Source organism: Taudactylus pleione, unplaced genomic scaffold, assembly GCF_031769625.1.
Source record: "Taudactylus pleione unplaced genomic scaffold, aTauple2 ptg000122l, whole genome shotgun sequence".
NCBI classification, from domain to species: Eukaryota; Metazoa; Chordata; class Amphibia; order Anura; family Myobatrachidae; genus Taudactylus; species Taudactylus pleione.
Genome location: NW_028284524.1, coordinates 10,972,723 through 10,988,518, shown reverse-complemented (window position 1 = coordinate 10,988,518; position 15,796 = coordinate 10,972,723). Strand labels below are relative to the sequence as shown.

The 15,796-nt window shown below is 40.2% G+C and overlaps 1 protein-coding gene across 1 annotated transcript in view; it reads right to left on the bottom strand.

Annotated features, from left to right (window-relative positions):
- The window catches only part of CFAP65 (cilia and flagella associated protein 65), a 173,670-nt gene that overhangs the window by 4,286 nt on the left and 153,588 nt on the right, over nt 1-15,796 (bottom strand). Inside the window, exons 30-31 of the mRNA XM_088472350.1 lie at nt 1,865-1,999; nt 1,230-1,508 (exon numbers count right to left, since the gene is read on the bottom strand). Coding sequence (XP_088328476.1) covers nt 1,230-1,508; nt 1,865-1,999 — 414 coding nt within the window. The remainder of the gene's footprint in view (nt 1-1,229; nt 1,509-1,864; nt 2,000-15,796) is intronic.

The following is a 15,796-nucleotide window of genomic DNA, read 5'->3' as shown; positions in this document are numbered from 1 at the left end:
TGAAGACAAACCGTAATCCATTTATAAAATTACCCTTTTACAGATATACATACATACATACATACATACATACATACATACATACAGTGCATACATACAATACTACTGTGGGCTTACGAGGCACAGAAATGTTAGGAAAATTATGATTCTTGTATGTACTAATATGAGTAGAAACACAATTATAACCTCTTTCTACTCTCCGTTCATTGCTTGTTACTCTGGTACTTCATATTGTGGGTATAAGAAGGACATTCAGATTGGAAGAAAGGAATACAGGAGATTAAAGTTGTGAAACTCCCTTTTTGTTCAAGGTAAAATGCGGTTCATAGATGTATATGTAGTGACACTGTAATGTTTCTTGAAATTAAACATTGAGTTACATAGACCTACATAGAAAAAAGGAAAATGAGGTCCAAAGCATTAGAGCTGTTTGTGATGTAATGTTTTAGTGCCCCCTAGTGGTCAGGTGCAGAAAATGGCATATTTGAGTGTCAGCTCTCTGGTACTTTTCAACTCACTAGTTGTTACTTTGATGGCAGATGACAGAGTGGAGAACTATATAACTGCCAATATAGTCATCTGCCAATTGGATATTACATCCTATCTGATCAGAAATAGAATCTGATCCTCTATAGACTGTACACACGCAATTGTTTTTGGGGCATTTGATTATATCGACAAAACTTCCCCAGTTGCTTCCAGCAAGGCATTTTCCCTCCTGGCCCCTTTCATGATTGCCTCCTGTTTACGGGCATGTCTGCCCCTATGCTGTCCCTTTGTCAGTGTAGGGTTTATGCCGGCTAATGTCACCAGGTGCCAGGTTCAAAGGTGAACTCGGTGCACAACACTGGGGCCGGGCAACACTTATTCCTTGCTTCTATATAAATTGTCTGATCTCCAGTTACTGATCCAGCCTGTTTCCTCCCAATTTCTCTATGATCTTCAGCTTCATTTTTAAACCCTAAAATTGTACTGTGATTATGGGACTGAGGGGTAGAGCGGGGAATGACTTTGTAAGAGAATATATGGAGGAAAAGTACCAATAATTATTAGTATAGTGCCAGTCATGGAAGGCGCAGTAGCAGAATATGGTTAGTGCTACGAAATAAAAGATCTGGTAAATTACATCATTTGATATTTAATTTGATGCCAGTGGTCTGTAGGTGAAGAGGAAAGCACACACTAATGCCCACAGATCCAAGGTCTGCTACCCGCATTGCCCCAACTACCTTTTAATCGTCTCTTTCAGTTCCTCCTGTAGAAAAAGCAAATTTGTGGTTTCAGTCTTCTCATGTGTCACATCTAGTACTGGCTGAGACGCTGGTGACTTCACAATGTCCTTCTCCTCTTCTGCTGTTGGGGTCTGCATTGCCTTTACACTTGGAATCTCAGGGATGACGGTTGTATTTGGGCAGTTTACCTGGCTGTGCAGTTGGCTGAAGTAAGGGAGAAGATCGTTCTGCATCTGCTCTAGCGCTTCATGAAACTGCCTGTCATCCAAGAGATTTCTACAAGAAAAATGCTATATATTCAGTCACTGAGATCTTTACAGAGTCATACATTAATACTCCATTGCAGATTAAATAGTTCTAGATTATTCTGTAACACTAACATTGCTGGTTTTAGTCCTGTACAGAAATGCACTGATCATTTAATATTAGACATGGGGTAGGAAAAACACCTCACATTTCACAAGTCCATATTAGAAGAGGTAATAAGGCACCTCTCAATTGGTGTGTATGGTATTGCAGTGCAATATATGGTATCACAGCAAAGTATTATAAGACAAGTGGTGGTGGGTCTGGCACAGGTTGCATAAGATTAGTATATATGGTGATAGACGGTAACAGTTGTGTTATATTACCTGATTATTCCCGCCATGATGTCTGTAGTCATTTCCTGCTGTGCCCTAGAAGGTTTTACTGGGTACCTATCTGGCTCTCCCGTCTCAGGTTGGAGGGTGACAGGAGTAGGTTTCTCCACCTTGTTTTTGGGTAGTCTGTAGAGGAAACAGCTAAAATGAGTCCATGCATAGATATAGCATTCAAACTGAGGTCTGAACTATACATTCACTACAGATGTACATATAGGGACGGAAGTAATTTACTGACATAGGGGCTAAGTCAGACGCACCTCTGTGCATGGAGGCAAACAGCGAGTATTTGCATACAACGCATGCGCAGAGGCGAATTTACACATTTTTGTGCATGTCCGTCCTAGTCAGAATCCAATGGAACTTGGTCAAATCTGTCTTTCCCTGAAATTGGGTGGAGACAATATGGTCGCACAAAACTGCCCTGACTTGTGGGAGTGTTGTGTGAGTGTCCAGAGGGTATATATAAAGCTATGGTGCAAGTTCCGGAACTAATGATGACAGTGAGGCTGCTAGCATAAAATGAATGGATGGCATGGCAGACACATGGGTCCTCACATTAGATGAATGGAATCTCACACTACATAAGGTAGTATATCTGGCTTCCAGTGCTGCCCGCAAATACAGCCACTTTGCATCCCAAAGCTGCTAAAGTACACAGCGCAGCAACCGACACCAGCCAATCAGCAGGGTGAACAACATAAACCCCGCAGACCCATGTTGGTCCCCCATAACAGAGGTCAGCAGTGCAGCAGGATATTTAATACTTTTAATAACATACTGAGCTGTATACATGGAAGTAGCACAATGAGGTTGCTCTCTGCTACTAAAGTTCTTTATCTGGCTTAACCTTCATTAATATCCTTAGGGTCTAAATCACACATGATTACCAGTACAAAAGTAAAAACAATGCAAGCTGACAGGAAATTTATTAGTCAAACTACTTCTACATAAAATTTAGTGCGACAGAGCTAAAGATTTATTGTTTTAAACATTAATTCACACTAAAAAGTAGTTTAAGCAGACAGATGAGAGATCCTTCCATTCCGGATTAGCAATTATTATTATTATCATTTATTTATATGGCGCCACAAGGGTTCCGCAGCGCCTTACAAAGTACATAAACAAATTGTAGACAAGCGAGTTACAGAACAATACAATACAGGACCAGGACATGGATAATATATATTGCTACATTAGCGACCATAACACCCAGATAAGCAACAGAGCATAAGAAACCAAGTGTTAGGTGCCCTAGTGGTGAGTAAGAAGTAGATGAAACTAAAGTAGGGAGAAGCACAAGAGGGTAGAGGGCCCTACTCGTAAGAGCTTACATTCTAAAAGGGAGGGGAAGACAAACCGGTTTGATGGGTAGATGGGGAGGAAGGAGCATGTAGCAGGGAGTTAGAATGATAGCTGGAAGGCTTTGATGAAGTAGTGGGTCTTGAAAGCCCGTTTGAAGGATTGCAAAGAGGTGGAGAGTCTGATGGGAGTGGGAGAGAGTTCCAGAGGTGGGGAGCATTGCGGGTAAAATCTTGGAGGTGGGAGTAATCAGCTGGCATGAAAGGCGGCGTGCATTCGTTGAACGAAGAGAGCGGAGAGGAGAGTGAAGGGAGATGAGATCAGAGATGTATATGGGAGAAGATTGGGTGAGGGCTTTGTAAGCGAACGTTAGAACCTTAAATTGGGTTCTGAAAGGGAAGGGGAGCCAGTGGAGGGCTTGTAGGAGAGGGGAGGCAGATGTAGAGCGTTTGGAGAGGAAGATAAGCCATGCAGAAGCGTTAAGGATAGACTTGAGAGAAGAGAGATGGGATTTGGGGAGGCCAGAAAGGAGGAGGTTACAGTAGTCCAATCTGGAGATGACCAGTGAGTGTATGAGGGTTTTAGTAGCATCCTGGGTGAGATAGGGTCTGATCTTAGAAATATTTTTGAGATGGAAACGACAGGACTGTGAAAGATTCTGGATATGTGGTTTGAAGGAGAGGGTTGAGTCCAGGATAACACCAAAAGAGCGCACCTTGGGACTAGATGAGATAGTTAGTCCATCAATTGATAAAGAAATAGTGAGAAGTGAGGTTATGTGGGAAGGAGGGAAGACTATCAGCTCAGTCTTAGAAATCCAGGAAGAGATAGCAGGGAGACAGTTGGAGATACGAGTGAGAAGAGAGGGGGAGAGATCAGGGGAGGAAAGGTAGATCTGAGTATCATCAGCATAGAGATGATAATGGAGGTCAAAAGAGCTGATGAGTTCACCTAGCGAGGGAGTATAGAGGGAGAATAGGAGAGGTCCAAGAACAGAACCTTGGGGAACACCTACTGTAAGAGGCTGTGGGGGGGGGGGGGAGAGGAGTCATGAGAGGAAACTGAGAAAGATCGGTCAGAGAGGTAGGAGGACAGCCAGGAGAGGGCAGTGTCATGTAGACCAAGGGAGTGAAGGATATGCAGCAGGAGAGGGTGGTCCACAGTGTCAAAAGCAACAATTGTAAAGCGCAACGGAATATGCTGCGCTATATAAGAAACTGTTAATAAATAAAAAAAAGAGAGTAGTGGCCTTTGGATTTGGCAGCAAGGAGGTTGTTGCTGACTTTCGTGAGGGCAGTTTTAGTGGAGTGGAGAGAACGGAAGCCGGACTGAAAAGGGTCAAGGAGGGAGTGGGAGGAAAAAAAGCAGTAAGGCGGTTGTAGACAATCTGCTCAAGGAGTTTGGAGGCAAAAGGGAGGAGAGAGATGGGTTGGTAGTTAGAAAGAAGGTTAGGATCAAGGGTAGATTTTTTAAGAATGGGGGAGACAAGGGCATGCTTGAATGCAGAAGGAACAGTGCCTGATGAGAGGGAGAGGTTAATGAGGTCGGCAAGATGGGAGCAGGCTGAAAGAGAGAAGAAGCGGAGGAGGTAGGATCAAGGGGGGAGGTGGAAGGGGGGGGACCGGATGAGGGCCATGACTTTCTCTCCAGATACAGGGGAGAAGGATGTTAGAGTTGGTAAAGTTGATCGGGAGGGGTGGTCTGGGAAAGGAGGAGGTGGAGAGCTGGGGGACTGGTTGGATATGATGTCCTGACATATGGAATCAATTTTAGATGTAGGTAGCAAAGTCGAGGGCAGAGAGTGGGGAGGGGAGGAGGGGTTGGGCAGAGGAGGGAGGAGGGAGTTGTAAGTGGTGAAGAGACGCTGGGGATTAGAGGACTGAGAGGAGATGAGGATCTTGAAATATGACTGTTTAGAGAGGGAGAGATCAGCACTATAGGATGAGAGCATAAATTTGAAATGGAAAAAATCTGCCTCAGAGTGTGATCTTCTCCACTGTCGCTCGGTGGTTCGAGAACACTTTTGCAGGTATCTGGTGCATTTGGAATGCCAGGGTTGAGGAGTAGATCTGCGAGTGTGAGTAGTGATCGCCTGGGCAACAGAGTCCAGAGCAGAAGTAAGGGAGGCGTTGTATAGGGAAGTGGCTTGTTCAGGGCAGGAGAGAGAGAGGATAGGGGAGAGAAGTGAGTCAAGCAGGGAAGAAAAGGAAACTGTGTCAATAGCGTCAATGTTACGCTTAGTAATGGTGGCTTTTGGAGGTAGAGGAGGGGAAGGAGAGAGGGACAGGTTAAAAAGAGAGAAGGTGATGGTCAGAACAATAAATAACAGCCACATTTGAGAGAGATTTGGTCATAAAAGAAAATAATTACATTTTCTTTTTGTGATTATGACTTAATATTTTATATATTATTTCAAAACGGTAAGTGCTAGGGATAACGATTGAGGTTAGACATTAAACCAATGAAACAAAGAGCTCAATCCTATTAGATGTGAGTTGGGTCCTGTGAGCTGTTTTTACGGTGGACTCGCACTGCATATTACGGTTGCAATCAGGGGCGTTTCTAAAGAGGAGGGGGGCCCATATGCAGTCTTCGACACGTGCCCCAGAGTTATAGACTCTGGGCACTAGAGTGTGCCCAGAGTCTATAATGCATGCACAGGTCACTGGGAAAATGGCCGCGGCGGCCATTTTCCCTGTACTTTGCATGCGCAAACGACAGGAAAGTGGCCACCACGGCCATTTTCCAGTCGTTTTACAGCGCTGGACCCCCGCGCAGACGTGAGACTCCGGAAAGGTAAGTAATATTATGGGTGCAGGGTGTGCAGTGCAGGGCCCCCCTAGACCCAGGGGCCCGTGTTCCCCGCACACCCTGTACCCATTATAGATACGCCCCTGGCTGCAATCCAATTCCAAACTTGTGTTGCTTTCTCTGAGGAAATTTGTGTTTCTCTTGTGTGCACCACCTGAGCAGGTGAAAAGGTGTAAAAACTTTATTTTAAGGTAAAAATTTTGGGACAGTGCAGAACCTCTGATACATCCCTCCCAATGAATAATCACACACTTGAAGGGCTTATAGCATAATTTTCCAAAGACTGGTCAGTTTTCAGGTGAATTTCACTAAAAAGCTCAAAAATGGGGTAAATGATGTAGGACAGGTATGTGGAGGCGTAAATGATGTGGGACAGGTATGTGGAGGTGAACAGATATGTGGAGGTGTAAATGATGTGGGACAGGTATATGGAGGTGTAAATAATGTGGGACAGGTATGTGGAGGTGTAAATTGAGCATGTTGACATGTTTATAATGTTGACAATGTCGACATTACAACCATGTTGACACTCATGTCGACTTAATGAATTTTGACATTGTGAATGTCGACATAATTCTACTACACCCCTATCAAATTAACCTGGATGGCCATGGATTAGCAAACACATAGAGCCAGGCCTGGATTTCACTTTTTGGCTGCTCCACTGGCCCAAACAACCTCTAACGGGTCTCATTCATACATCATTAGATCGATAGCAGATTATGCAGACTGGCATACATAAGGAAATTGTGGTAAGACGATGACATGGGGGGCAGGCTGTCACAGCTGTAATTCTGCCATCCTAGGCCTGGGCTTTTATGTAATTACAGAAATCTGAAGCTGATGAGTGGACTGGTAGACTGACAGCAGCGAGAGAAAGATCAAGGAGAATGAACACAGGTATGGCAAGGAAATCGCACACCATAAATTAACTGCTCAGCTCTAAACTACCACTGTACATTGTGAATAGAGCCATTTCAGATGGACGGCTCTGCTAGAGAGAAATATCATGTGTAGCCCTAAAATTAACAACTTAAATGTATTTATTGCTTAAAAATGGAGTCACAATGATACTATACTGTAATTATTGATTTGATCATGCATGAGAACCCAGCTGAACAAGCATTCAAGTTCTGCTTCCATACATTAGTTGTGCTATGTTGAAGTACAAAAAAACACAGTAATTCAAAATGTCAGCGAAACATGGTAGTATACAGTACAATATTCATGTATTATGTAGCCAATTTAGTTATTTTATTTTTAATTACTCATTAAGCATAATGCCACTGAAACCACAATAGTACTGTGCCAGCAATGCACAAAAACTACTGGACATCACCACAGCTTAGTAATTACTTCCACACAACAAGTTTCATGACGTCACTACCATAGTCAAACATGCATAAGGTAAAATCCTACAACTGCAACCTCCTTGGGGTTTGTGTCAGGACATACAGTACATTTCTACACCAAGGCCTTATTGGTGCTTTAGTGACAGTACAATATTAGTTTTGTTATTCTCTAATATTCTGTTTGTCATGGTCACAGGTGTGCAGATTCAATACATTGACTGCATGGAAAAGACAATGGTTGTTTTTTAAGTTAATGGAAAAACTTATTTCTGTCCACAGACTCTTCCAGGATGTTGGATATGGCTATTAGCACAAAGGGAATATTGTGTATATCCAAGAAGGTGGATAAGTTGTGTTTGTGTATCCAGCTTGGGGGCACTGGTGGTTTTGCAATAAGAATTGGGCTATTGATGATCTGCGTCTGACTTTGAAATGCTCCTAAAAGGTGAATTTCCTGCAAATCATTCCTTATAAAACTGCCTCAGAGAAATAGGACTTTCCATATCAGCAAAGTTAATATGTCAGTAAATTCAATAGCTATAAACTATCTAGCATCATTGTTGCAATTTGTTGCCTACAGAGTTTTAAATTTCTATACTCCTATACATGTACAAAGAGCACATGTGCCCACACACAAAGGGTCTCATTTACAGTTGACTGAAAAAAATATGACTGCAAATTGTGGTTCTGTGTATTGTGAGTTCTGCGTATTTCAAAATCGGAGTGACTTGTGTCCACAAGGGACCCCAAAGTCTAAACTCAGCTCTAGACCAGGTCTGATGTGATTGTATTCAGTGAGCTCTTACAATTGTCACTACATGTGTGGAGCTCAAAATATCTTTATCATAAATGTCTATTAGGATATCATCCTGCAAATTTTGATTATTATGTACTAATAATATTCTTTGTATGTGTGTTGGCAGATTGGACCATTTTCTGCACAATAAGGGTAATTTACAAATGGCTTCTTCTTGTCATCAGAGGCACATGTCCATTATATGGCCCAGATACTTCCCCAGGAAAATGTGCCTACATTTGTGGGTTTGAGGATGCCCTTGAAAATGTGTATTATGGAGCCAATAAACACTGTACATCAAAGTCCAACCTACTTCCAATTTAGGGCAGCCCATTTCATTAAGCTAAACTCTAATATTTTTCTACTAAAATGCTGCTTGGTTTATCTTCATTGATATCTTAAACTAATGCTGGGCATACACTATACAATTATCTGTCCAATCTGGCTGGTTGGAATGAAAACCTGGTAGTGTATGGGAGCAAATGATAATTGACCATTTGCTCATGAACACTGGAAAACAGTCAAACATGTTTGTGCAGACAAATTAGTTAAATCAAACATATTTAACCAATTTGAATAATCATTTTTTGTCCATTTTCATGTGTTTGGGACCAGATGGTCGAATCTCATTTGCTCCCATACATTACCAGGTTTTCATTCCAACCAGCCAGATTGGACAGATATCTGACAGATAATTGCATAGTGTATGTCCAGCATTAGTTATATGAGTGAATAGACCCCAGTGCTGTATTTATGATGTGTCACTTTTGTGTGTATGGACATTGCTCAAAGTCCTTTTGCAGAAGAAGGATATACCAATGCCCCCTATTCATCCTTTTTTCTGATTTAAACAATATCATGGGAAACACAATCCCTCCTGCATCTAATCCATACCCAATCCACCAAACTCCTCCCATTGACTGGTGCAAACTTCTGCACCCCCGCAGATGCCACCATCTTCTTGGCGTTTTTCGTTAAAACTGGGGGGACACAATTGTACGAAAGGAAGTGTATTTGCATTGAGAATCGCCATATTTGCTGTTTATATACTTTACTATGTCAGTTTATTAGCCTTGATTGTTCTTTGTGGGTAGAATTTGTTCAATAATAAGATTCTTTGAGAAGATTTTCAGATAAAACTCTTGCGGCTATCTAATAGTAGAAAACAGATAGGAGAGAAGAGTTTTCAAGGAAATCTGCAACAGCAAGGACCAATAGGCTGTGAGGGCATTGTTGTAACTAAACTGCCCCATTTCAACACTCAACTAAAAACTAAAGCTAAAAGTTTCCTGTTTAAAGGCAATTTTTTTTTTACTATTCTGTGTGTATTGTATTCTATAGTGTGAGTTTCCTTTAATTACAGCATAATTACTACTGGCACAGTGATACCAGATACATTAGGCTGGAAAGACTGACGTCGGTTCTCTTGCGACAGAGCACATGTGTGGATTTCAGTCTGCTAAGAATTATCAGATATGACAGATAATCTGGAGTTTTAAATTGTGGAATTTCCAGTTCCAATAGAAGAAGCCATTTATTTCTGTGTAACTAGACGTGTTCTGCAGTAATCTTAGGTCACAGGAGAAGGAGAGATGACATGTCACCATGGAGGAAAACGGAATTAGTATAACTGCTATTCTATGACTTTAATAAATGAAACATTTGTATGTACATAAGTACATTATTAACAAAATATTAATCACATGTTCTATTAAAAATATCTATTTTAATCAGATATACACATACATTATATTTAAATGCAACAAGTGTAGTCCCATGTTTCAGCGATATGTTTAATTGGTAGAAAAAAGCCAATTGGCATAATGATGATAAACATCTACAAAGTTAATGGGAATCACAGCCATAACTAATGGTGTTAAGCATCACTTACAGGAGGAAGGGCAATTGAAAGGTATCCTGATCATCTTTTTAACCCTCCTTAAGCTGGGAGTGTTCAATTAATAAAGAACATGAAAAAAATAAATTGCAGAACATATTTTCCAATCAGTGTGAAATTCACACAGTGTCATTTACAAAGAAAAAAGGATAGTGGTACAGCAAGAAGCCATTTCCTCCTGCTGTGGAGTCACATGATCAGCTGTACCGAACTTCATGCCATGGATTTGAAAGAAAGACGGACATTTTCACAAGGAAGCAAAGCGCTCTGGGTAATGAATGGATCCAGGTGGTGTTATTCAGATTATAGATAGGGGTGTATCCTAAGTAAATCATATAGTCCCGTTCATGCGTGTGCATACTTGCATGCTAATGCAAAATGTTGTTAAGCATACAAGATTATACAATAATTAGCAAATTTGTAAGTGTTAACAATTTTCTGGGCATTCATGTCCAGGTTTTATCACCTGGTATTATCAGTTACTTGGAGTTTTCTTGGCTCATTCTATGAGCTCAAGTTGGAGCTGATAACGCCAGGAATATGTGACCATATATATTCCTTCAGCAATTCACGAATATATGCATGCTTATGTCTTTCATTATTTTCATTGCAATTAAGAGTACATAGAAATGATTCAGAATATATATTAGTTGTAAATTGTGGAGGACCGTCACATGTGTCAAATGGCCTCAGGCCTAGAGATGAGGTCTACCCTCTCTCTAAAGTAGGCAGGTGTGTGTCTGAAGCAACAGTTATTATTGGTTAATATTGTATAATCTAAAGGTATAGGTGTTATTACGAAAATAGGTGTGACTTAGAACTGATGAAAACCATTTTCTTCTCTAGCAAGACAGAATAATAGGTTAGTTTAATACTAACAGACTAGGAGACAGTAGGTCTCAGATCTGTCTAAGCAAGAAGGGTGCTAATCGGGATAGCCTTGGCCTATAAGCGGTCACCAGTATTTTGAGAACATAGAAAGGAGATTATAGGTTTTGTTATGATTATAACATATTATCAGTGAAATGTTTAGTGCGCATGAATATTGAATTCATTAATTCGTCATTTTAGAATATGTCAGTAGCAGAGAGGGAAAAAGTCTAAAAGATTGATCAAATAGGGGAGGGGTCAGTCGAGTTGAGAAGGAGCGATCGTAGGCCGAGAGAGTCTCGGGACGCTGGGCTGTAAGTATAAACAGGGCTGTCACCTTGTGAGTCTAGGCTAGGCATTGCAAATAATCATTTTGTCACTGCTGCTGAACTAATGTTTTTTATGTTATAAGTCTGCTTTGTCAATAATACAATGCTTTTAAGTAAAACATTGTCATTTATTTTAGAGTTGGTATTGGTGTGAACTATTTCATTTCTTCTTATAATAAGTAAGGTTTATAAATAATATCCAAAACACATTGCGTTATCAATCTTGGGGGCCCCAGCTAGATTAGGGTCTTGTGTAAAAAAAAAGACACTATAAAACCGTAGACAGCAGTGTATGCAACTTGTGTGAGTGATCTATAACTCTTTTTTCTTTAAAAAAAAAAAAAAAGAAGAAAAGGTTGTGCATCCTGTCTTTTACCTTTCCTCACTCTTCTGTCTTTCTCTTTCATTGACAGGGACCCCTGATATGTCTTAATTGTGCATATGTTGCTGTGTTAAATTTAGTAAGGGATTTGATTACCATAGGTTAGTTTACCTATATCATAAAATATTAGGAAAATGTTGATTTGCTTTTCTTGGAAATTGAGGAATTGAGGTTTGATTATTTCGATTCAATAGTGTTGTTAGAGAGTGATTTGTCATTTGATTCGGTTTTACTAGAAATTGAGGACTTGGATTCCGACGGAAGCAGTTTTTTAGAATTGTTGTTTGATTCCTTGTTTCCAGAAATTTTAAATTGTACTTGAGTCATTTCTCCCAGAAATTAGGGGCAGTATTGTTGAGTTTTTTTGGTGGTTGCTTTTGTGGTTCTAAATTTTTTTTTAATGTCATCAAGGGGTTAGGACAAGAGGCATTTGATGACCTAGCGTTTTCCCATTTTCCTCTGTAGTATGCCTTGTATGAGAAGTGGAGTAGAGAGACGTGAATCTGGTTATGTGAATTGTGGGGTAATATTGTAAACAAAGAGAGAAATCCACGGGGTTAGATATAAATTTAAAGATACCGGATAACGAAGGCAGGTATATAAATAGACTTGTGTATTTACAAGTGATGCAAAAGGTGTCCTGAACACTAATAAAGGGGGGCACAAGGTAATTGAAGTACAAATCTGTTAACGAGGTCAGATGAGAGGTGTTGACCTGATAACGAAAGGTAACACGAGGGTAGGTTTTTTGGGGTTTTCATTTTGACAGACATGTCACAATTTTAAAGTGAAAGAAACAGTTAATCTCATTTGATTTTTAAAAGGCAACATTATCTAGGTACTTGTATGGGGTTGAAGGTGGTTAATGTAAGTGATAAGAGGGTAAGAGCAAGTAATTTGAGGGTACAGAGGTTGATAAGCTACACAGTATGGGGAGAATGGCGCGTGACGCACCTGGATGGTAATGGTTGTTTGAATGAAGGTGAGAAGGAATTGGTTTGTTGAAACGGAAATCTGAAACCAGGGTAGTTTACCATGAAATTGTAAAGGTATCCCACTAACAAAACTTGTACTTAAGAAAGAATTGTTTCTCATTGCAATTGTTAAAACTTCTTTGAGGAGCTGGAAGAGTGTTCCCATTTCAAGGTCATAGAGATTGGCTATTTGAGAAAAACAAATGGAGTTTTATTTTTGCAGTAGAGAAAGAAAAAAAAGAAAAGAGAAAGACAGACATTTTTTTAATATGGCATCGAGTGAGTTGAAAAGAGTTAAGAGGGTAGTCATTTAAAAAAAAAAATATGTTTAAAGGAATGCAATGGGGATGGGATGGGGAATGAGGGTAGCGCAATGCGGGATCTAGGAATAATAATAAAACAAAAGCATGTGTGATTAGGAATGACAAGTATGTATGCAATTATGAAAGATAAGTACAGAGATGAGAGTGTGAAGTTTGTTGCAGGGTGAAGTGAGATGACCAGATGGACCTCTGGTCATTTCCCCATGGCTGGCACATTTGACCAATCTCTTTTGGAGGCTTTGAAAGCAACAATCATTTTTGTTTAAGTTGGTGAAGAATAGGGTTAAGTATTTGCAATGTCTGGCAATATGGCAGGAGGTGGCTAAGAGGTGGAACAAGGTGGCAGTCGGCCAACAGCACCGGCAGCGCCCCCGGCTCTCACAGCTGGCCCGGTTGACCCCCCTTTTGTTTTTATTATTTTGTTTTTTTTCAAGATTTGAACCCCAGAGGTTGCTGTCTCTGGTGATGACAATGTTGATGTAATGCTTAAGCTTATTGCTTTCTCTATGCTTGCTTATTTTAATCAATAATACCAAGATTTGTATCTCACAGACTATGGTCTCTGAAGCTAACTTAAATGTCTAACCTTACTGCTATATTTATGCCTGTTTATTCTAATCAACAATTTGTTTATGACTATTCCCCAGAAGTGAACTGTAAGATCTGATTCAGCTGATTCAATTGATGATTATTACTTATATCGTGTCCTTCCTGCGACTAATCTCACTATCATTAGCAGGTTCAATGTGTCCTGGATACCTTGTGTTTATCTAACCATTTGTTGTTTGGGAGTACTTCACAGTTTCTGGATGTTGTCACAGAAATCTGTCATCATGTGTAGCATCATTTACAGCAAAGAAATTGTGCAGTTATTTATGTTTCCGGATATAATATCGTATCCCATGTGTTGTTGAAGGTGACAGAGGTACACATTTTACAGGGAAGGTATTACAAGCAATATGTCAATATATGGGTTTATAAAAAAAGCAAAATTGAATGTGTAAACACCAACATTGAGTACAAGTTAGATGAGGTGGGTATGGAGACTACCGTGAGTTGACTGGGGGCTTTTACCTCTGGTTTTGTATAGCATTCACATCACTCTAAAGCAGCCACTTAACCTGTGCCTTATGAGCTACTTTTTGGAAAACTGCCTATCCTTATTGTAAGTCCAGCAACAGACTTGTCATTGTTATATGATTTAACTACGGACTATGTTCTACAATTCTCACAGCATCTGAAGAAAAGCTTATGAAGAGACTCCCAGAAGAACCTTGTCATGGAGTCCAGTCTGGAGACTATGTACTGGTGAGAAATTTCTTATGTTCTGGTTGTCTCATAGATCGATGGCAAGGCCCGTTCCAGGTTCTGCTAACAACCTCGATGTGGCTGAAAAGGACAATTGGATTCACAAAATCTCACTGCAAGAAGGTTGCCAACCCGGCGGTGAGGTCAGTTACAGCAAAAGGAGACGCAGATAAAGATTTTGACTGTGATTTAAATTTAACAAACTTATTTGATGATGGGCCTGATCAAAGTCACAGTTCAGGCCAAGATAAGGTTCACAGAATCGGGGACATTATTAGTAGTGTTCTGCGGGTTGTGAACAAAGAAAAGGAAAGATGGCTATTGGTGATCAAGCCTCTGTGTATCCATTGATTGGAAAAGTTATATTTGTTGCATTTTTTTTTTTTTGCATTCAAAATGGACTCTTTATATCCTAAGGGTCTGAGTGAAATGATAGAACTGAACTCTGTCCCCTGTTAGAGTAGAAATACCTCCTCTAGATAACTTTCTGCCATTCCTGTTAATCCTTTCCCTGTCTCTCTTTTTGATAGAATATGCTATATTTAATGAATGATGCAAGATGGATAGAGTAGGAGATCTATCTTTAGAATGTGTGGTTTTTTGTAACATAATTAGATATATGTTGCACTAGTCTATTGGGGCACCCAAGATATGCCCCCATACTGGTGTAACTACTTAATATTGCATAGACTGAACCTATTTAACTTTTGACGTTTGCTCTCACTGTGTTTATGTAGATGCATGTATGTGTATACCACTCTAGATTACGTGCTGTTTGTTGACATCACGTGATCGGAATGTTCGACGATCACACGAGTGGAAGACTCTACGTCTGTGCGACATATTGAAAACAAGTTGCGCATATAGACTGTCTGCTTATTATTTTAATGATGGCTATTTGCCGATTATGTGAGCGGAGGCCACAGATAGAGTGTGGGTCTCTTTATATCAAATATTAAATATTCGCATTGTGCTGCATATATGACTAGAAAGCTTTTTGCACTTTAATTAAGATACATGCTATACCAACTACTTGGGGCACATATCCTAGGCCCCTATATTTGTATGTTGCTATTATTATAAGAATGCTCTATATTTCTTTATGTTTGGACTGAATATGTCTAACATTTGATGTTTGCTCACATTGTATGAGTAGCAAATATTACATGTGGATATATTTGTGTCTATTATCTAAGATTACGTGCTGTTTGTTGATATCACGTGATCGGAATGTCCGACGATCCCGTGAGTGGAAGATCCAGCATCTGCGCGGATTAGTTCTAGACCAATACAAGTTGCACATATTGATTGTTTGTTTATATGTATTTTCTAAGTCCGTACTTTATGACATATGATGCTGTCATACGGTGGATCATTTGAAAATGTTGACGATGGTTACTATGCCAACAATCACATGATTAGAATCATGTGATTGAAATATTTGTCGATCACGTGAGCGGAGGCCACAGAGAGAGTGTGGGTTTTACCTACATTAATGCGCTGCTCATGTGATTAGAATGCCTGCCAATTACGGAAGTCCTTACCATGTGACACAGAAGGGTGTCACGTGGTGAAAACG